At 39.2% G+C, this 24,379-nt stretch overlaps 1 protein-coding gene across 1 annotated transcript in view; it reads left to right on the forward strand.

Moving 5' to 3' along the window:
- Positions 1 to 24,379, forward strand: part of pth2ra (parathyroid hormone 2 receptor a) — a 63,747-nt gene that overhangs the window by 32,953 nt on the left and 6,415 nt on the right. The window contains exons 9-11 of the mRNA XM_032530066.1: positions 828 to 894; positions 5,647 to 5,741; positions 9,171 to 9,309. Of these exons, the coding sequence (XP_032385957.1) occupies positions 828 to 894; positions 5,647 to 5,741; positions 9,171 to 9,309 (301 nt within the window). The remainder of the gene's footprint in view (positions 1 to 827; positions 895 to 5,646; positions 5,742 to 9,170; positions 9,310 to 24,379) is intronic.

The raw sequence follows: 24,379 nt of genomic DNA on the forward strand, positions 1-24,379 counted from the left end.
TCCCCAACTCGGAAGATTTCTGCATTTCTAAGCTGTTATTAACTTAAGTCTAGCTGTTTACCAAATACAGGCTTTTTCTAATCTTTAAAGCAAACAAAGATGTCACTAGCCCATAAACGCACATGCTTACCTAAATCATGAACCCAAACATCTCAGCATTGACTGAAAACAATTTTTTCAACATGGACCCTATTTTCCTATGTTTATGTGTCTAAGTGACTGATGCGAACAATGATCTTTGACAATGGTCCAGTATTAAGCGAGATCGCTGCAGTCGACATTAGCAAAAAAAAAAGTTACAATGTAAGTTAATAGGGCAATTTTCCAGCTTGTATTTACCTTCACAAAAGTACTCGTTTTGCCAGTGACAGGCTCAGATTGGTAGTGTCTGACAATATTGACAAAACAGCCATAATGGAAATGATCAAAAGAATTATCAAAATACACAAAAGTTAAAATTGATTGAAAATGTGTAAAACCACAAATTCAAAACATCAGAGGAAGGCAGAAACATCTTTAGAAAAAATATAACATTTCTCTCTTCAGCACTTGCCAAGGCATCCCTCCTGCTGTGTCTTGTCACCCAACTCCATATCCCCATTATGACTGCCCACTGTCTGCATCCGTTTTCCACATTACCCTCTTCTCTGTCATCTCGGATTTTTATTGACAAACCAAAACAACTGCATCACTTTAACCAACTTCTAACCTAAAAATGTAATATTTAACCACTTATATTATCTTTACCACTGAACAATTACTATGTGCTTCTAATTTTTCCTGCTTCTCTAACTTCATCCTCTCGTCTGTATTTTTGTCATCTGCAGATGTTGGGAGTTAAGTGCTGGTAACTTTAAGTGGATCTACCAGGTTCCCATCCTGACAGCCATTGGGGTAAGAGCCTGAGTGGGGAATACAGTTCATTATTGCTAAATGAGCTTAATGTGCAACCTTTACTGAGACTTAAGTAAAATTGAACTCCTTTTGAACAGTGACAGCCATCCCAAATAGTGTGTGAGTTAGGGCATAAATCAAAATAAAACTCCTCTAAGCTTGTGACATCCCACTAGGTATAAATCTTCCTCAATCAAAATCACTTCCTTCACTGTACATTTTTTTGCACTAACGTTACAGATACAAAACCACCGTAAACTCTGACTAGTCTACTGCAAGCATTTCAGATACCAGCCAACACAATTATCACTGCAGCTCTCACACAGTAGCTCATATTTGCGTATCACACAGAAGGCCAATTACACACACACGCCATCACACACATTTTCAAACAATGTTTATACTCTCACACATGTATCAGTAATGGCTTTCAACAGAACTAACATATGTATGCACTAATACATGCACGGTATGTCTAAGTAAGCCACTGAGAAGCGAACGGGTGAACTTGTTTCTGGCATGTTTTCTAGCTTAAAAATAAACCAATGTCCAGTGCGCTGTATAACTTTGGAATGGGCAATCCACATGCTCACTCGCTTAATAATCTACGCCTACAGGGTGCAGACCAGGGTGGAGCCAACTAAAGCCAAACACATCTGAGCACAATTAACCATAAGGCAGAAAGTAACCTTAGAGTTGGTTTATCATGCAAGTTTTTAATGATCTCCCGGATTGTCCTCAAAAAGGAAGGAGCAACACAGAGAAGTAGCGATGAGATACTTTGACAAAGAAAAAGAGGAGCAGGGGAGACATCATTTAAAACAGACTGTCCTCTTAGCCCGTTATTGGGAGAAGAATTATGCAGGCATGGCTCACATGGTACTTCAAAATTGAAAATAATTTTCCTGTTACTCCACATGTATTAACTCACACTACAGTTGAGAAATGTACACATGCTTTTTCTCTAATTATTTCTCTCTTTATTTCATCTCCTTTAATTAAAATTCAAATGAGCTTAATGGTATCATTATTTGTTTGCAACAGAATAAATTAATGACCAAACTAAACGAATAATTACACATTTGTTGTTCTGCGTTGAACCGTCACTGCGGATTAAGTTGCTAAAGTTGCTACAAAGCTGTGATTTTAAGTCTCCTGCATATTCTGATGATACAGTATTGCTTTCGCACACCTGGCTGTAATAGATTCTCCTGAAGATACAGAAAAGATCCACCTGCAGACATGAGATCACATGCTGTGTTGTAGATTCAATTAAACAATCCTTGTGCAATAATGCAGTGAATTCTTTGATTTGCCAATACCAGTATCAGAATGGCCTCTGATGCCGCCTTAAAGGCTGTTATCTGTAAGTAAGTGAGTGTACGCACCAATCCAATTAAGTCATTTTGGCCTCCAAAAAAATCTGCTGACATGTTGTACAGACATCCAATGCCCCCAGAGGATGAATCCTACTGAACCTTGGGTTGATTGGTATGATATTTGGTTTAGACATTCATTTCTCTTGTGAAATTAGCTTGCCATATAGACATCTGGATACAATCCGGGCTGTAGGCGGAAGTAGACAAACCACCATTACTTTGGTTGCATCTTGTTTGTAAAACTGTGTATAAGAATGTAAAATATGAAAAGGATTTAACGTTTTAGGAGTTTTTTTGCCAAGTTGTCTGTCCAGCAGATCTTGTGGCACTAGTTATATGTAGAAAGTATAATCATCAAAAGTAAGGTTAAAACTAACAAAACTTCAACTTTTCTCAGCTAGACATCTTTTCTGGACTGTGCTGTCAAAAGCAAACTAAACAAAAAAAGGCCTGTGTCAGAACCAATTTCAGACTAGTGCTTGGTCTGTTGTGCCCCCAGCCAGCATCAGCTAGGGTAGCTGTGGCTCAGTTGGTAGAGCAGTTGCCTACCAATTAGCAGGTTGGTGGTTTGATCCCTGGCCCTGCAGTCCCATGTCAAAGTGTCTTTGGGCAAGACACTAAACCCCAAGTTATCCCTGATGCTGCGCCATCGGTGTGTGAGTGTTTATCTGATGAGCAGGTGGCACCTTGGATGGCAGCCTCGGCTGCAGTGTGTGAATGGTTACTGTGCTATGTAAAAGTTGTTAAGACTAGAAAAGTGCTATATGAGAACAATCCATTTAGCATGCTGGCATTACAATTTAGCCTAAGGCCCGTTGTGTACAGCCTCCCAGAGCAGCTAGCGTAGCTGCAGACTCTTGTTTCTATGTTGTACGTACATATGGCATTAGCATTTAATTAGGGCAGTTTATGTACACATACCTTAAAATGGAACTGTGCAATAGAGATGTAGACTATAATTATTCATATATGAAAAATCACATATCATTTTGACAATAAATTAATATATTCACAGCTCACATATAGCTCAGTCTTTGTAAACCATAAGTTAAAAATTATATATTGATTATTTTATTTCTTATAAATGCTATATATAACAGGTTTATACTAAATAGTTTATTTGATATAAAGTTTGATTGTGCATCAATACTATAGTATCTATAGTAGTATAGAATAGTAGTAACTGATTTTGTGTAAAGCACTTTGAATTGCCCTGTTGCTGAAATGTGCTATACAAATAATGCTGCCTTGCCTTGCCTTGCCTTACTCAAAGTGTTTTCTTGATTGTGGTGTGTGTGGGCCTATAATAAATTTACATTTTGAAGTTTGTTGACAAGCTCTTCAAAATAAGATGGTATCTGATTTATTGCAGAACATGAATTTGCAATTGATATACAGCTAGATGTTTACATCATCAGCTTGCCATCACTCCAAAGAAACTCATCCATAGGCAATTTAAAAATGGATTTGCATTGCGGTAAATTATATGCCAAACACCTGTCACATACTGTTATAGTTACAGAAATTGGAACAGATATCTCAAAATCTGTGTGCCAAGTGCATGGTTTGAGTATATCTTATTTACAAAGATGTGATTAGATGGCATTAATAGCCATCACAGTGCTTAATGACTAATATTGTTTGGAAAAGTAATAATATGGAGTTGTGAGTTGGTTCACTTAACACATATTTCTGCGTTTTCAGGGTCAGTACATTCTCATGACGATGCATGGTAATAAGAGAATAATTTCCTCCATTATATTGTCAAACATACTCACTCTAATCAATTTGTTTGTCTTTTGATTTATGTATGGTAATAATGAAGGATAGATGGAGGAGATAAAGTATTTTTATTCATGACAACTGTATGCAGCTGCAAGATGGGATTGAAGGGATGGTAGAGATTCAGGGGCCCAAGCCTCAGGCTGTAGAAAATGTAAGATTTAATTTGCACTTTACAAATTACTTCACTTCAGCCTCATTAAAGTTTCAGAGTAGAAACCCCAAAACTTGGCATATAAAAACTTGGTTTTGGTTTGTTGCAGTTATGAAAAAATCAGTTGACTCTACAGACGACCACAATAGGTCACTTTAGGGCATGTATACGCATCAAAAGCTTTTCACTATCATTCTTAAAATGAAACTGCGGCCATTTTATACTTGTTCCTTTCTACTTGCAAATATTGTGACAAATGTACATTAGTGGCGTAGGCAGAAATAGTATTTTGGGCGGGCCAGTACAACAGTGAGTGGGCCATTTTCAAAAAGACGTAGAAGTAGCAAAAAGGACAAACTGAAAAAAAAAATGTTTACCTTCCATCATATACTGCATTACAACCGCAATAGCAGTACGTCTGCAACATGCTCAACCCACAAAGCTCAGTCTAAAAGGTTTGTGCACAACAATATAGACAAAAACTTGCCAATTGTAACCTATTCAGAGTAAAAAATATTTGCACCGGCAGTACCAGCAGCATTAGCTCTTCACAGCACTGTTATAATATTAACCATTTTATTGCACAACGTGGAAATTAAACATGAACCAAAAGAGCAGAGAAGGTATTCACATACTGCATGACATAGAATAGCCTACATCAGACTGAAATCACACATGGAACATATCCTTTGTGCATTCATAACAGCATTCTTGCTTCAGGACTATGAGCTCATGAGCAGCAAATGCGCTAGCAGCAGTAAAAGAAAATCAAAGAATGAAAATTTCCAGCCAATCATTGTTTGAATTATGAAAGATATAATGAAAAGTGGCCAGCAAGGCGCCAACTCTTAGACAGTGTATGGAGTCCACAGCAGTGACAGGGTCAAAGCAAATTACAAACTACGTCACTCACAGAGAAGTTATCTTCTTATTTAATGTGGGCAAAACACAAACGTCTTTCAGCTAGAAGCCATCATCAGTGTTCACCATTTCTTACTAAATAGGAAGGTCACTAGGTTACAAGAAGCATGAAACCGTCCTTATTTACTCACTATTCCATCCCAGGAAAGTGTCCGTACCACCACCTTTAAAGAGAAGCCATTGCTGTCGCGGTAACTTTTAACAGTGCATTGCTTAACACATCCATGGTACATTGTGTACAAAGCCAGCTAGCTAACGTTAGCTGCTGAACGCAGCCCGGAGAGTCTGCCTGTTGTTACCGTAGTAACCACCTATGTTCTGAAGCCTTTCTAATAATTTGATCCTTATTCTATGGTTAAACAGTTTTGTTTTAATCAGAAGAGAAGACACGTTAAACACACACAAGTAGTTTTATAACTAGTAAAATATATTATTTATAGCAACAAGAACTAAAATCACTAACATGTAACCTACTGAATAAATTAAGAGCTTTCCATCTCTGTTCTTTTGTTTCAGCTCAACTTCGTCTTGTTTGTGAACATTGTCCGAGTGTTGGCCACTAAAATCCGAGAGACAAACGCAGGGAGATACGACACCAGGAAACAGTACAGGTTTGTACTAAACTGACTGTCTCTATAAAACCAGCTGTCCTCTTTATGTCCAATGTTGGAGTTTGACCTAAACTGTGTGCTGCAGATTTGTGTGAATAATTCTGTGTTCAGATGAGATCATGTTAAGAGACTATGCTGATTAGAGAATATGACAGAATGGAGGTTTAAATAGTTAAGAACAAGTGGAACAACCAGAATATGTCCTTGCCATATGACTGCTGAATGCATAATGTTGTTGTTTGTGCACTGAGAGGGAGAGAGGGTGTGTGTGTGTGTGTGTGTGTGTGTGGGGGGGGGGGGGGGGGGGGGGAAGAGATTCAGCGTTCAGCTCTGTTCAGCGTAGGCCAAGAACTTTCATAATGAGCCAACATTTTGGAGAGTGAGGACGCAGGTCATTTTTAACCGTAGAGGATAAGGCTGGTGTTATTCTAGGTTATCGTCATTGTTAACAAATCTCATTAAAAGACCAAAATCAACAATCTAAGACATAGCCTGAGATTTGTGCTTCATTAACATAGTAGGTTTACTTTTTTGTGTGCTATTCCCTTTATAAAATTAGATCTTAAACAGTGTTTAAACACGTTTAAACACGTTAAAACGTTACGTGTTAAACACGTTTTATAAAGAAATGTATGTTTTTCTCACTGATTCTTAAATACACACAAACATACTCATGCAGTGGTGTAGTGCTAATTGATAAAGTACCGGAGGAAAACTATGACGAGGATGCATGCATGCACGGTAAAATTGTGCCATGTTTCGAAGGTTATTTAACCACTGCTCTTACAATGACACGCTTACTTACATTGGTCAACTATAACTTTAAAATGCATTTTCAACTTTACTAGTTAACAGTTAGCCTAAGTTAGACTAAGAAAATATAAATTCATTCACTTTGTACTCAAAGGCTACTGCCAAAGGCTACCAGCAACTGTGACTGGATGCATGAGTTGTTGTTATAAAATCAATCAACACACCTTAAATATTTGGATGACAACTTTGGCAATTCCATCTGTTTTTATTGTCTCTCTCGCATGAAAGACAATTCTTCAATCTTCAATCTCTTAAATTATGTGAATTTCAACCAGATTATTGTTCAACAGAAAGTGGCAGAGGGTTGTTCCGGTACGCTACAGCACCACTACACCCCTGCACTTACCCTAACAGTATCCATTACCACTTCTTGCCCAACCCCAACACTTAACCCAACCCTTTCCCTGGCCGAAGATTTAACTTGGAAATTGTACTTTGTTAGTAGGGAACTCCCCCCAATATGACCCTGTAAAAAAATATGTATCGCCACAACATGAGTTATATGTGCTTAGACACACATATTTGCAGCGAAACACTAGCACCAGTATTGGGGGTGGAAAGCATCACAGAAGGACAAGAGGCACGTACAGTACATACTCTTGTGTGATTATTTATGAGAGAGAGAGAGAGAGAGAGAGAGAGAGAGAGAGAGAGACATGACCATCCCACTGTCTAGCGGAGGTGGCTATGAGAATTGAATTTTATGTAATTTTATATATCATAATTTACAGTATTGTAAAAATAATATCTATTTCTGGGTTATGTATGTCTGCTCAAGCATATAGCATGCTTATATCACTTACTTGTGCAATTATATATAACAAGCCAAACCAAAAAACTTCTGATGAAAAAAAAATAATCAGAAGCCCCTGACCTGTTTACGATGGATGCAATGGAAGCAATTTAAGAAATTGAATTGTTAAAAAAAAAATACATATACATATATTTAAAAGATTGAAACTGACTGCAAATTGCATCTTAGATTGGATTATGTTACCCTCCTTTTTACCTAGGCGGAACCTTGTTTATTACTTATTTTCACATTTTCAACAGTTCAGAAATGCTACAGTAAGAGAAAGAGATGGGGAAGGTTGGTTTTGTTTTGCAATAATAATAATAAATGTATGTAGGTATTTTACGGACTGAAATATTGTTTTGATTAGAATTACCTGACAAATTATATTATGCTAATAGAAAACTGAAATGCACAAGATTGTGACAGATTACAGCTGCCATCACTGGTCTCAGTGTCTAGTAAGGGTGTCATGAGTTCAATTTTAAATCGAAATCGGTCGAAATTAAGTCACAATCTTAAATATTTAATTTAAAAATTCAATCGTCGATACGGCCACGCCCTCATTGTTGGCTTGTCAAGCAGAAAAAAAAACACGTGTTGAAGTGCTGCGAGTCAGTCAACCTCCTCTAACTTAGCAGACAGACAGACAGACAGACAGACAAACACACACACACACACTTAGTCTGAGGTCACATACGGGGAACGAGGCTACTTTGCACATGTGTCAAACCATGCGACACACACCCCCTCCAAACCGAGACAATTTGATGATAATGATATTGTATTTTGAGGCCTCAGGTGATTCCCACCCCTAGTGTCTAGGTGTTAGAAGACATTAATCGGTAACCATAAACATAATTTGCTGCTCCCTATACTTAACATTGTTGCCCTAATCTTGATTGTTTGGTTTGTCCTGTAGAGTGACGTTAAACTTAAAATTGTTTACAAAGAATGAAAACTCGCATCGCATACCCACATTTTTGTTTTTGCATTCACACACATGAAGCTGGCGAGTTAATGCTTTTGCTAAGTTGGTTTTGCTCTGACAAATACCAATTCCTTATAAAACTCCAAATGGTTCAACCACATACATATTAAACATACAGTACATGTTAAAGTTATATTACAGCATTTTACATTTTAGTATTCTTTGTGTTTTTGCTAGTTCCTTTATATTTGTTATTTATTTTCCAGGGATAGTAAATGCTTAATGGTTATGATCATCTTCAATAATAGGGCTGGGTAAAGAATTCAATACTTTTAAGGCACCGACCAAATTGCCGCTTAAGAAAATGCCTTGTCATTCAATACCCAATTTCAAAGGAGTAAATCTCATCAGTGTCAGTGAGCTAATAAGCACGCAGCATGCTTCTATCAAGATATAATGATGTTTGTGATTGGCTGTCTTATGTTACACGTTAAAGAGACACGCAGGAAAAACTCAACGTTGAGGAGCTGAAAAAGAAATAAGAAAATGTTTGCCATAATGTGTAATGTTGTAATTTCTTTTTGATTTATGAAATTTGTATCATTTAGAAACCGGTATCAAAGTCACAGTATTGGTATTTTTGAACGATACCTTGCCCTATTCAATAATGAATCATAAATCCAGTCACAGACATGTCATCACCACAACTTTTTAATGTGTACTATTGCATCCGTTCAACTTATGAAAATGTTAAAAGAAATCAGCCGATATATCATTATTTTATGGTTATTATTCTCAAATAATGATACTGGTATCAATAACAAAAACCCAAAGCAGATGGGCTCTGCGCTCTTTACATAATGTGTTTATATGTGTTTGTGTCCCTTCATAGGAAACTGGCGAAATCCACCCTTGTGTTAGTGCTGGTGTTTGGCATCCACTACATAATCTTTGTTGCGATGCCGCTTACATTTCAGGGGCCGAGCTGGGAGGTCCGCATGTACTGTGAGCTGTTCTTCAACTCCTTCCAGGTACTCAGGGATTTTTCAATCATTACAACACTGCAGCTTCTGATACGTTATGAGAAACCCAACTCACTTGTTGCCCACTTACAGCAAGCACTCCCACAAGCATGAGTCAACTTAAGATTGCTTCTCACATTCACAGATCAACCAGTTCATTGGTTGTCTATTGTATAATTTAAAGCCCTTTGCAACACACATACACACACAAATACACACACACACACACACACACACACACACACACACACGCACACACACGCACGCACGCACGCACACACACACACACACACACACACACACACACACACACACACACACACACACACACACACGCACACAGTCCCTATCACAGGCTGTGGTCTGTGTCCGTGGTCTTTGTCTCCACTATGGACTGGTTCTGATTATAACCTTTTACCAGGTTTCATTTTACAGTGGGTAAGTCAGTGTCAAGACTGCACTTCATTAGTCTGTGAAGCGGTTTGATAATTTACAGTGGAAGCCCCAAGTGTCAAACATAGTGGAACTGATATAGTGGCCCTCATTTATCAACCAAACGTAGAAAACAACGCAGATATGAGCGCAGAAATCCTCCTACGACAGGCTTCACGTGGGATTCATGAAACGTTTGTATCACACCAATCAGAGCGTAAGAAAGATCGTACACTGATAAATGCAATGCCCAATATATTCTCGGTTTTGAGGCCTCGCCCCTACTATTTACAACGTGGCCAGACGTAATCCGGCTAAGAAGTGGACCTTTCCAGAGGTGGAGATTGAAACCGTGACATCTCAGTTTAAATTGCAGTAACATGTGTCCTATTTGGCAGCCTAAAAACAACTGGTATTAGGCTGTAGGAAGAATGCAGAATAGAAAGAGATCACTGATGCGGTCAACAGTGTTGCCGTATTAAATCGGACTCCAGCTGAAGTTTAATTAATTTATACATCCTTGACATATGTATACTCCTAATAGTAATATACAGGCTTATATTGCAATTTATTTGGCCTGAAGGTAGGTGTACCAATATTTAAATAAACACACGGTAGCAGATTTTATGCAGTGTTATTTTTATTTAACTTGTGTTTTTTTCGTGAGTCAGAGTCAGTCGTGGCTCTGTCACTGCATTTATGGCACCCTGTTTTCCTGCGCGATGTTGTGCAGAACCCCACAGGCTAAAACAATGTTGCAGACTTTTCTGGCGTGTATAGTAGGGTCCCCCCCTCCACCGTGGCTTGTGTGTGTAGGGTACACGTGCACTGTTGCACGGCTCACAGAGGTCTTCTAAAAGAGTCAGATGTGCCGTTGTCGTAAAGTGATCAACTGACTTCTTCTTCTCCTGTTACGTTCTGCACCACTAGTCCATACTGACTGGAAAACTTGCGCACACGAGGTCAGACCAGACGTGAGATTTTTCCGATGTTGTTCATATATTCCATATGTTGAACAAAAGTTATGTAATATCATTATTGTAGCTTTCCTAGAAAATACATTTTGTTGGGGACTTACAGAGAGCATATGTGCCCAAGAAAAAAGTTCAGGCTTAATAATAAAATGAAAGACATTAAAAAATCATGTTGCAGAGCCTTTTGAAGGTGTTTGGTTGATGCATGGAGCAGGGCAGGAGTAGAGAGTTACACAAGAAAAGCTTGGATTGAAATTGACTTAAATAGCCATCTTAAGACCCATTATCTTTGAAAAAAAAAAAACGAGTCACTATTTAAATACTATTGGACAAAAACGTAACAAGTATCTAAGAGTACAGAGTGGTGTCTTCACAAACAGGAAGAATGACTCATATTGGCTAGGATCACTTAGTAAATATAAAATAATTTATATAAATGACCAGACTGTTATTTAGTTTTTAAAGGGGCAGAGACTCCAGTGTGGAACAGTGTACAATTTTCATCTGTAAAAAATAACAAAATGTAATTTACCTGTATTTTTAGATGTCGGTGGAAAGATTTATCTTACCAATGAACAAAACCCAAATCTGTGAACCATGCATAATCATATACAGCAAAATCCTTAATTTAGAGAGTGCAGATGAAGTGTACAAAATTCTTGCTGAAATCTGACAACTCCAAGTATTTAGTCAACCAAACAGGATGAAACTTAAATCACATCAATTTAATTTTTGATGTGTATTTCAACGTGTGCCAGTTTATACAAGTTATATCAAAGTGAAAGAGGTAGATGTAACACACATGAAAAGGGTTTTGTGCTTTTGGAGAGGTCTTTGTGTACGCATCTGCCGACTAAAGTCAAACAATGAGAGTGCATTTGCTTTCGTGACGGTGGCCAGAGACACAACAAAAGCACAATTTAATGTCAAAATTACACTTTGCCACCTGAGGTGCCAAACACAATCCTCAGCTGCATTACCCCATCCATCTCAGCATGAGCACATTTGTTTGAAGCCACAATATTACCAAACAGACCCAATTACAAAGGAAATTGGCTTGCACCTCTATGTAAATAACAGATTAAATGTATATTTTAATTGTATGTATGTAAATAAGGTCTATACAACTCCACATGTGTCTATAATCTATAACTTTAGTTAACTTGCTTTGTGACACAGGCCCCTAGGTCTCTAATTTAGCCAAATAAAACCGTTTGGAGCCCTAAATCAAACGGAAGAGGACCCACAACAGTGCCCTGTGAGACCATGTACTTTTGAGATTAACTTTGCATGTTCATGCAATCACAAAAGCAAGTTTAAAAAGCAAAAGACAAAATAAATAGAAACCACACATGATAAAACCCAGACTCTGTTACATATCATGAAAGTATTGAATGATGGCAAACAATATCACTAGTTAGATTACAGTAAGTAACATTTACAAAGATATTAATAGTGACTAAAATCACAATTGCTTTACATGATCTTATTCATACGCCATCAGAGCAAAAGTTAGGAACAATAATCGATCCAGATTAGAGAATGAGCCTGACTCTATTTATCTGATGTTTTTTATCAAACACATAATAATAATAATAATACATTTTATTTAAAGACGCCTTTCATGCAATGCCACTATGAGATGAGAACTTTATGTAGAAGATTATAATTAACGCACCCACTCCTGTATGTTCATACAGACTTACATAAAAGAAAAAAAAAGTTATTTCTCGAGAAAATTAATATACTGATGTTAGATCAGAGTGTTTCTTTCTTTCACATACTATTTACGAAGAGTCAACTTTTGTAAAAAGATAAAGGTGCAATATGCAATACCGACAGCTAATGTTTAACCCTCATGTTGTCCTATGTCAATATTCTTTTTAACTACCCAAAATAACATGATTGATTCCACACAATGCTTTTTGGCAAGTACAAATCTGAACTTTCAATAATTTTGGGGTGTCTTATTCAATTTTATAGCATTTATAGCAAAAAATTGAAGTCCATCCATCCAGCCATCTTTGACCGCTTATCCGGTGTTGGGTTGCGGGGGCAGCAGCTCCATCAGGTTACCCCAAACTTCCCTTTCCCGAGCCACATCAACCAGCTCCGACTGGGGGATCCCGAGGTGTTCCCAGGCCAGGTTGGAGATATAATCTCTCCACCTTGTTCTGGGTCTTCCCCGGGGCCTCCTCCCAGCTTGACGTGCCTGGAACACCTTCCTAGGGAGGCGCCCAGGAGGCATCCTTACCAGTTGCCCGAACCACCTCAACTGGCTCCTTTTGACGCAACGGAGCAGCCGGTCTACTCCGAGCTCCTCTCGGATGACTGAGCTTCTCACTCTATCTCTAAGGGAGACGCCAGCCACCCTCCTGAGGAAACCCATTTCGGCCGCTTGTACCCTGGCTCTCGTTCTTTTGGTCATGACCCAGCCTTCATGACCATAGCTTAGGGTAGGAACGAACACTGACCGGTAGATGGAGAGCTTTGCCTTCTGGCTCAGTTCCCTTTTCATTACAACGGTGCAATAAACGGAATGTAATACCGCATCCGCTGCTCCAATTCTCCGACCAATCTCACGCTCCATGGTCCCCTCACTCGCGAACAAGACCCCAAGGTATTTAAACTCCTTCACTTGGCGTAAGGACTCACTTCCTACCTGAAGAAAGCACTCCATCGGTTCTCTGCTGAGAACCATGGCCTCAGATTTAGAGGTGCTGATCCTCATCCCAGCCGCTGAAAGTTAAAAACATCGATAAAAAGCGTCAACAAAAGTGTTGCTTTTCAATTTTGACGGGTAGACAACAATGGTTAAAATAGTTATTGCATTCTCCCCAGCCCCTTCCTCCCTGAGGGGCTGAGACCGCAACTGTCACTCCCCGATGTGAGTCGAGTGCAGATTTGAGTTGCGCATGCTCAGATGCAAATTGTTTACAGCATAACATGTCATACTGCAATTTGTGAAATCCATGAAACTTTTTTCTTTACAAACAACAGAAGATGGGAATCATTTCAAAAACGTTTTAGCTGTCTATGATAGCTTGCTAACGTTAGCTCAAAATGCCATTCAAGTGACAGCCTTTGTTGTGTTTGATTGCTAGCTTGTAGATAAGCGGGCAGTCATTTCAAAAATGTTTTAGCTATTGACAGAGATGGCAAAAGTACTCACTTCCCACACTCAAGAAAAAGGACAGATAATTATGTAAAAAAATACTCTGGTAAAAGTAGAAGTACTGATTTAACGTCTTTACTCAAGTAAAAGTAACAAAGTAGAGGCTTGGAAATTTACTTAAAGTATAAAAGTAAAAGTAGCCTTGCGAATGACAAAGCTACCTGGACCAGACACATGTTACTAGAGAGCACGCTGAGAAACTACAGTGGACATGGAAAAAAGGCTCTTTATATATCATTGCCTACATTTTAAATGGATGTCTGCCAATAGGCCTAAAACATATACAGTGGTGTGAAAAAGTGTTTACCCCCTTCCTTATTTCCTGTTCCTTTGCATGTTTGTCACACTTAAGTGTCGGAACATCAAACCCATTTAAACAATAGTCAAGGACAACACAAGTAAACACAAAATGCAATTTGTAAATGAAGGTGTTTATTATTAAAGGTGAAAAAAAATCCAAACCATCATGGCCCTGTGTGAAAAAGTGATTGCCTCATCCGAGAGGTCACAAAAGACCCCACAACAACGTCCAAAGAACTGCAGGCCTCACTTGCCTCAGTTAAGGTCAGCGTTCATGCCTCCACCATCAGGAAAAGACTTGGCAAAAATGGCCTGCATGGCAGAGTTCCAAGGAGAAAACCACTGCTGAGCAAAAAGAACATCAAAGCTCGTCTCAATTTCTCCACAACACATCTTGATGATCCCCAAGACTTTTGGGACAACATTCTGTGGACCGATGAGACAAAAGTGGAACTCTTGGAAGGTGTGTGTCCAGTATATCTGGCGTAGAAGGAACACGCGTTTCATAAAAAGAACATTATACCAACAGTAAATATGGTGTGGTAGTGTGATGGTCTGGCTGTTTTGCTGCTTCAGGACCTGGAAGACTTGCCGTGATAAAAGGAACTATGAATTCTGCTGTCTACCAGAGATCCTGAAGGAGAATGTCGACCATCTGTTTGTGTACTCAAGCTGAAACGAACTTGGTTCTGCAGCAGGACAATGATCCTAAACACACCAGCAAGTCCACCACCGAATGGCTGAAAACAACAAAATGAAGACTTGGAGTGGCCTAGCCAAAGTCCTGACCTGAATCCCATTGAGATGTTGTGGTATGACCTTAAAAAGGCCGTTCATGCTCGGAAACCCTCTATGTAACTGAATAGGACATTTCATCAAAGATGAGTGGCCAAAATTCCTTAGGACGCTGTAAAAGCCTCATTGCACGTTATCGCAACGCTTGGTTGCAGTTGTTGCTGCTAAGGTGGCCCAACCAGTTATTAGGTTTAGGGGGCAATCACTTTTTCACACAGGGCAATGATGGTTGGATTTTTTTTCACCTTTATAATAAACACCTCCATTTACAAATTGCATTTGTGTTACTTGTGTTGTCCTTGACTATTGTTTAAATTGGTTTGATGTTCCGACACACTTAAGTGTGACAAACATGCAAAGGAACAGGAAATGAGGAAGGGGGCAAACACTTTTTCACACCACTGTAGCTTATTGGAAGTCCAGGTTAATAAGATTCTGACCAAGTAGCAAGATATGAATTCAGTTGTGATTTTGTGAGAAGTCTGTGTATATTCCCATCCAATTAGATTTAATTTGGTATTGATGATGCAAAAATAATAACTAACTCCAGTAAAAATTATTTGAAATTCAGAGGACTAGATCAGGACTGGATTTAAAGATGATTCTGGTTTCCAACTTTGGCCCAGGTGTGTCTGTTAATACACGGACGGAGACAACTTCTCTCTGTTGATGCTTTATTATAATCAAGCATCAGTATAAACATGGGGGGGGGGGGGGGGGGGGGGGGGGGGGGTTAGCTCTGCTATGGCTGTGTGTGTGTTAATAAAAGAAATAAATAAGGATACACAATGCATAGGAATCATAATAACAATAAACCCACTATTAATTACATTATTTTAATGAGCAAGGACGTTCAACAATCACCATTTAATCGAATCAACAGTCAGGTGTAACCTAACTAACAGGTGAAGAACACAAACAAGCTAACTTTTAACTTTGCAAGAACTATAGACCAATACAACAACAGGCTTAAATGAACTGACAACATCAGTTCTCAAAGATGCACAGACATAATCTCAGCGGATTATCCTCCGGACAGCTAGTCTCTTTTTCTTTTCTCTCACTATTTTCTCCGTGTGCCGTGCGCGCCCGCTTGCGGAGTGAGGCGCGTGTCTGCGCTATTCTCCACTATTCACAATCACACCTGATAGACAAGCTTTTGTATGAAACTAAATTAACAAGCCAATTTTGTAAAATGTAAGGAGTAGGAAGTACCGATATTCTTGTTAAAATGTAAGGAGTAAAAGTAAAAAATCGCCAAAAGAGTAAATAATAAAGTAAAGTAAAAATATCTGAAAAATCTACTCAAGTACAGTAACAAAGTATTTGTACTTCGTTACTTCCCATCTCTGGCAATTGCTGTTTAATTGCTAACGTTAGCTCAAAACGCCATTCAACTGACAGCCTTTGTTGTGTTTGATGCTAACTTGTAGCCTAAGGTGACACGATTTCTCAGACAAAATCCGGGGACATTTTCAGCTCAGAAGCGTATTTACCTCCAAAACAAGTAATGTTTTTATTTTTGTAAAACTTAAAACGGGGACACTAGACCTAGAGCTGTTCTCATTATGGGCTGAGCCACCCCCCCCAGGTCTGATCCTAGACCCCCCCCTGCTGCTTCTTCCTACTCCACTACCCCTCAGAGGGGAATGTTTCAAGATAAAAAGTCCTAATATTTCAAGATAAAAAATCCTAATATTTCAAGCTAGAAAGTCCTAATATTTCAAAATAGAAAGTCCTAATAGTCCTAATATTTCAAGATAGAAAGTCTTAATATTTCAAGATAGAAAGTCTTAATATTTCAAGATAGAAAGTCTCAATATTTCATAATGTTGTAATGTTTACTGAACTACTGACAGCTTTTGCTTTACTGCTCAAGGCTTGTTTCTGCAACAGCTCATTGAGAATCAGATACAACAAAAACTACTGAGGACATATTTTCCTTTGACAGTGATGCAGTATTAAAGGAGATCGCTGCAATGTAAGTTAATAGGATAATTGTCCAGGTTGTATTTACGTTCATAAAAGTGCTCGTTTAGCTGCTAACAGACTCAGATTAATATTCTAAGTGTCTGACAACATTATGGAAAGGATTTCTAAGGAGGTCGACCTTTCTGTTAAAGATTAAGATCCTTTTTAAAACATAAAAATCTGCGTAATTGCGTTCGCTAAACCCACCAGACTCAATGTAAATAATCAGTGATTTTAGCATCGTAACACACGGCTTTCTAAAACATCTCTGAGCACCGCACCGCTAGCTCTGGCTGCCTGGAGCCTGCGTGTGTAGGGTGTGCGACTATCGGCTACGTTTTGTCAGTTTTTTCTTTCATTCCAATTTCGGGTCTTTCAGTCACAGTGAAAACCGGGGACATTTCCGGGGACAGATCCAGCCGGGGACAGGTAGCCAAAATCGGGGACTGTCCCCGGAAACCGGGGACGTCTGGTCACCCTATTGTAGCCAGCAGTGAACAAACGTGGTTAAGTAGGTCAATTTTTTATTGTATTGACATTACAGAAATCTCTCGTTAGCATCTTGTAGGCTACATGTCGCAAAGTGATGCATGCGCAACTCAAATCTGCACTCGATTTACATCGGGGAGTGACAACAATGTTGCTAGACGCATGTCTCACATATATTACTTCACAGCACAGAGGAGTAGCTAACGTTAGATGCCGGCTATATTGACAGTCATAAAAGCCCGAGCTCATGCGGAGCTATGTTCGCAACTAACAGACACACTTCCTCGGCTGAGAATTACGCTAGGAACCGCTAAAAATTCGCCGTTCTTTTCCAACCGACTAAAATACACACTTTATTGGCTTAGAATTATGGCAACAATAGCTTATCCCACTGCTAACTCACAGGCCTCTTTTCCCAATTTACAGCTCCCTCTCTTGGCTTAAAATGACTCACAGCTGTTGGCTATGGGCCACAGTCAGCTACGGGCCGCCAAACACGCTGCGCATTATAAACAGCTCTGGTAACATTAGCAGTTAGCAGGGTTAGCATGACGGCACAAGCCAGGAGCAGTTGGGATCACTTTACTGGCTGTGTCTCAATTGTTTTTGTGAGTTTGTAAAATACTTAGGTACTGTAACTATATAATTCAATGTGAGTACACTAACGCTGAAATGATATAACATGCCCATCCCTAGTAGCCGTGATAAATTAACCTGAAGCTAATGCTCACCTGTTCAAGAGTAAATTCGCCAACTCGGCGTCCTTTTGGGCTCTAAACTGTCTCAATTTTTTCAAATACATCTCCAATATTTTCCCGGGGTAAACATGTCGTTTTTATTAGGTCGGGTAGAATCTATCTCTGTGATCCTGTTTGTTTATTTGCTGCTTTCATGGCTGTACTAACCTTACAGCTGTAGTGTGTTGGCTTTACGTTTTTACAGGTATATCTGGCAACCCGGGCTGGCTGTCAAACTGGGTAGTTGATACCACACAGGCCAAAACATTAACAGAAATTCCATCACAGAACAAAAAATACAAAAGGTGAAAATACTGCCATTAGCATTGTTTTCAGAAAGGATAGTTTTTCAACTTTGCATGTTTCCTTAATATCTGATGACGTATTGGGGTCCTTTTTTGATTTATTTCAGTAAATATATTATATATTGGACCTTTAAAGGTGAGCTATTAACCTAGGAAAAGAAAAACTACAACAAAACAACAATTAGGTTCAGTCAACATGTGCACACAAGTCAAAGATTAAGCTGCAAGGAGGCCCTGGGGCACAAATAACTCTCTTTTCTCTGCTAGAGTACTGCCTGGCCCCTGGCTTACTGTGAGATAATGAATTAATACACATAAGTACACATGTAAGCATAGTAATGAATTAATGAAGGCATTAAATTGATTGACAAGATTGATCCTCTTAAGTAGAGTGGCTCACAATTAATTAACCAGGACCCACCTAGGGCCTTGTGAAGTCAGTTGAAATCGTGCTTTAGTTGCGCAAATTTCAAAACACATTTTCTGTCAAATTAGCACAGGGGTATCCAAATATTTCATGCCAGGAACCAGATAAAAGTATACAGTTCAGAGAAATGAGCTGTCTAAGAAACTCGTAATGACTGAGTTTTAAGCCGTGGAGGTTTGCAGTACATTACAGAGGTGACCTGTCAGCCTGCTCTGGTTCAGTGTCACAAGAGAACAGGTTGGCTCACATACGTATGTGGAGTCAAAAAACTGAGCATCCTTTTGGCAAGGTGCCTTGTCTGACAAATCTGGACTAATCCAAACCTCTGTAGAACTCTGACAATGGGCACTTGTGGTGGCGACTTGACATGATGCTCTTTCCACGTTATCAGAGAAATTCTGGTTGAATTCTGTTATTGCCGAAGCTAATGTTTCTTTTAGGCTAATTTTTGTCTGCCAATGTCAAGCAGGGCCAAGGACTACAGGTGAAATCTAGCCTCTGGCATATGTAAAGCAGTATTTATTTTTATACACCGTCCCTGAGAAATAAACTTAATAATTAAACAATTTTGCTGCAAGCACATATGGGGCGCCGTTTGTAAAGCTGCTCACGCTGAAAATAACAGCAACATTTTGTCACATTTAGCTTTAAATAATGTTTAAAAAACTGGTATGAAATTTTGAGGGTCACTTTCTTGCACATTTACAACAATATTTGTCAACTTAGAAATATTTTAAATAGTTAAATCCAAATGTTAAATGTTAAATCTAAATGCTAAATCTAAATCTAAATGTTAAATCTAAATCTAAATGTTAAATCTAAATCTAAATCTAAATGTTAAATCTAAATCTAAATGTTAAATCTAAATATTAAATCTAAATCTAAATGTTAAATCTAAATCTAAATCTAAATCTTAATTTAAATGTTAAATCTAAATCTAAATGTTAAATCTAAATCTAAATCTAAATGTTAAATCTAAATGTTTCGGGTGAAACTAAATATTTAGCTAATATGCAAATGAAATGCCGGTCACCGGAAGTAACAAAATAAAAGCTTGAGGAGGTCAGTGTATGTTTATATTGTCATATAACGAATAAAAATCATCTCATCCGGGGATATGGACTCTTTAACTTGGATAAACGTGATAATTAAATAATAAACACAGTTGGAGAAACTGTATTTGAAGAGTGCTTTGAGTTTTTATTGTCACTTTTATGAATGGTGCCGGACTTATGACCTGTAGCCACTATAGCCAGTCACGGGGGGGCTCACTTTGACTGATCTGATTTAGGTGTAACACTTAACATTTGGATTTAACTATTTAAAATATTTCTAAGTTGACAAATATTGTTGTAAATGTGCAAGAAAGTGACCCTCAAAATTTCATACCAGATTTTTAAACATTATTTAAAGCTAAATGTGACAAAATGTTGCTGTTATTTTCAGCGTGAGCAGCTTTACAAACGGCGCCCCATAACCACAAGCATTATTTCCGCATTTGGTCAACTGGAGACCATTTCTCCAATAGCTGGGATTTGAGCAATGTGCTGATTATCCTCGCAAAAAGTCCAAGCTCCACAACAAATTATTTCATGTGTGTACATTTGTGATACAAGCCCATTTTTTTCTTGCGAGCAACTAATAAAAAGCAAGCCAATCATTCAGGGTTTCTCAAATTCTGTTATAGTGATGTCATGCATTCACAATAGGATCTGAATTTCAATGTACAAACGAGTTGTCAAGGTCGCAAATCCGTGGCAGCTGTGCCTACATGTACCAGGATGCAATGCGGCAACATTGCGAAAAACTGGCTACACTGACATTCATTGCAGTACAATCTGATTCTGTTCTTTGAAATTCAATTTTAACAAAGGCCCCACCACTCTGGGTGCTTGCCCTGGGCAGGTAAACTTCTCCGGCCCCTGCCGCCATCCTTATCGTGGCAGCTGCACCCTCCCTCTGCCTCCTTCTGGCAGCATGCAGCGAATTACCCGAGTCAGTCAAAACACTGTAAAATGTGCATTGTAAAAATTCAGCATCCCCTTGCCGATGGATTTATCGCTAGTTACAAGAGCAATACAGGACTAGAGAACAGGGAAGTTGCGGTGAATTCCAGGCTTGAAGCAAATCAGACGATAGTGTGTCAGGGAGCAGTCAGGGCGGACAGACAGGCTGGCGGGCAAAGAACCAGCAGGCAGGAATGAACTGTGACAGACGGAGAACAGGTTGTTAGTAAATGTCACAAAAATACTCAACCAAATACACAGAGTGGCCGGAGCAAATTACCAAGAGAGGTAAACTGAAAAACTGGCAACGAGTGAGAGCTGAACCAGAGTATTTACTGCTCGAGTGATGAGCCACATGTGCAATGCACTGCAGGTGGTGATGAACCAGGATTCGGACACGCCCACACAAACACACACAGAGGACTAAACAGACAAGACTGACAGAAACAGCAGGGAGGGGAAAAACTGGGAACACAAAGAAGGGATGAGAGAGCGAAGCAAAACCCTAACAACATGCTGGTAGGTTCAGTCAGAAAGACTTTATACTTTAGACTTTTGCATGCTTAGGCCTTCTTTTTGTCTCAAGCATGTGTATTCAATCCTCACACACACATTCTCACTGTTTATTCCTTGCTGTCAGGGCTGGCAGTTATCTTAGTAGTTGATCTCATCAATCCAACATTATAAGGCTTAATAAGTCCTCAGGTACTCAAATACATTATTTGGCTCCCGTTACAATACACAATCACTTTCAAAATCTTTAAATCACTTAAAGGGAAACTTCACCGATTAGCATTAAGCTTTGGATCAGTAGAAACCCGGTAGTATTTTCAAATAACCGTGTATCCCTCCCTCATGTCCCCTGAGACAAGAAATCTCTGTATTGTGTGTCTGGGAAAAAAAACTGACGTCGCAAAAATCATCATTTTGCGTCATTGGAGGCATTTTGGCCAAGACGCTGTGGACTACAAGCCAACTAGTTCCACATGTTTTCAACCCAGCCACAGGGGGTTGGACTCTTTACCCAAAGCGAGCCGAACCAAGGCGAAGTGAGCCGAGCGTCAGCCATCTTGAAGATACGCTAACAGGCTCTCTCTTTTCAGCAGCAAACTTACGATTATGTGCATTCAAACTACCGCTCATGTGTACCACCGGGATACATAGGTACAGATTGGAGAATATCAATATGCAGGAAACTTTGTTACAGACGGAATACTCAACATACTACGCAAGCTTTACCTGTTACGTAGACCAGCACCTCTGCCAGCAGTGTTGCCAGATGTCTACAGCCGGGTAAGGGGACATCGACTGTGGTGTGCGCTAAGCGGAAACGCCAAACGAGGGCAGGTGTTCCAGCTAGGTGGAAAGCTAATGCTAATACCTGTTTGAGTAAGAAGGAGCTTTACCGTCTCCAGGCTGTTCAGATCTCTGCTGCAAGGCTTTTAACTCACATTAACATGAGAGCACACATCACGCCTGTTTTAGCATCACTTCACTGGTTACCAGTCCAGTATAGAATTCAATTTAAAATCCTGGTTCTTACTTTTAGAGCCCTGCACGGTCAAGTTGCTCTACAGATCTCTGACTTGATACAGCTTAATAATTCTCCCACCCGTAGTCTGAGGTCATTAGGTCAGAGGCTTTTAGTGGTTCCCCGCACTCATTTTAAAACCAGAGGGGATCGATCATTCCAAGCAGTGGCTCCTAGACTGTGGCATGTCTTGCCTCGCTCTCTACGTTGTGTGAATTCTGTTGAATCTTTCAAAAAGCAATTGCAGACTCTGCTGTTCAAGAAGGCTTATAGTTAGTCCAGGGGTTTTCATGGTTGTTTGTTATGTTTTCTTTTTGTATTTTAATTTATTAAAGTATTTTAATCATTCAAAAGCAAATTTAAAACCTTATTTTCTCAGACATTTGTTTAAATTACAGTGTGTGTGTGTGTGAATTTGTATTGTTGCACTTCTACGTCTTGTTTGTTTTTGTTGATTGTCCTCTTATTTCCTCTTATTGTATTCTTATTTCTATTCATGCTTTGTTTTAAATGTGTGTGCTGCTTTTAACGTATAGCACTTTGGTTTCACGTGTAAAGAAAGGTGCTACAAAAATAAAATTGAGATTGACAACAACTCTGCGATTACACCTACATTGTCAGCCTATCATCCTGCTTCTTCCTCGTTTGAACATGATTCTCTCTCTGCCTTTACGTTCATGCTGCTGTTATGCGCGCAGTACGTTCACGGCTGTTACGCCATTTAAACCTGTTCTCTCTGTTGTTGTCAGCTGTTACAGTGCAAAACATCGTAAATGGCATAGCGCCCCTCCACCTCCTCATCACTGCCAGTCTTTGCAGATTCCTCAGCTCTATCAGAATCATAAGCCACCACCACCACCAGTGTCAGGACTCCATGGGGGGGGATTTCTATTGCTGCTGCTCAGGGAAGACGCCCCTCAATTATAAATTTCCCTGTAGAGTTTAAGCGCCAAAAACTTTCGCTAAGACTTAAATTTTACTTACCATCTGTTAATATGAATATTCATATTTTCTTCATTCACTTGCCTCTCTTGCTTGAATTGAGTATACTTTAATGAAAGACCTTCTTCAATCACATCTTTCACATGATGGTTTTGAACATTTCAAACTTAACTAGAACTTTAAAGAACACAGAGTTTCTGACCAGCTGGGGTCTGGGGCTGAACATCAACATTGTTATTGAGGATGAAGCAGCATTCACTGCACGTAATGATGAGTCACTGCCTGGTTGTCCCTCACCAGCAAAGATATGCAGCGAAGCACACACGCACACACACACACACACACACACACACACGTTGACACACACCAGGGGCCTGTTGCACGTATTGTACACAGAATTAGATATAGCTTATAGAGATGTGTGCATATGGTTGTAACACATGTTCTCGCGTTGTGAATAAGGGTTTGAAATGAAGCCTATAGTCCTTAGGGTCCATTTCCTGAGGAACATTAATTCCCTCTGCTCACTTTTATTATACAATTATACAACAAATATAAATTATACATTTTATTTATAGAGTGCTTTACATGGTAGGCTAGTCAAGGACACTTTACAGTAAGCCAGCACATTTATCTCATACGAACAGAAACATGAAACTAGCATATTTAAAGCACTTAAAACACAGCGTAGCCCACAACTTTGTAAAAATGTGGAGTGACTAGTCGGCTAAGTAGATATTTTTACACCCTCACACATTCAGTCGGGTCCGCTACGTTGGGCTTTTTCTCTCCGTTTGATAAGAGCCGTATTTCTCTTTTTGCATATTATATTCTTCACCTCCTCGTTACTTTCCATTGAAAGCTGCTGCTCATTGGGTGAAACATATGGCGCATGCGTCTTCTCAATTCTGCATCAGCAAATCTGTGATCTATACCGTGGTCTATTTGAGAAAGCCGTGAACATGCACTTATCCCAGCTATCTACACCTGGCTTT

This window comes from Etheostoma spectabile, chromosome 11, assembly GCF_008692095.1.
Source record: "Etheostoma spectabile isolate EspeVRDwgs_2016 chromosome 11, UIUC_Espe_1.0, whole genome shotgun sequence".
Classification (NCBI taxonomy): domain Eukaryota; kingdom Metazoa; phylum Chordata; class Actinopteri; order Perciformes; family Percidae; genus Etheostoma; species Etheostoma spectabile.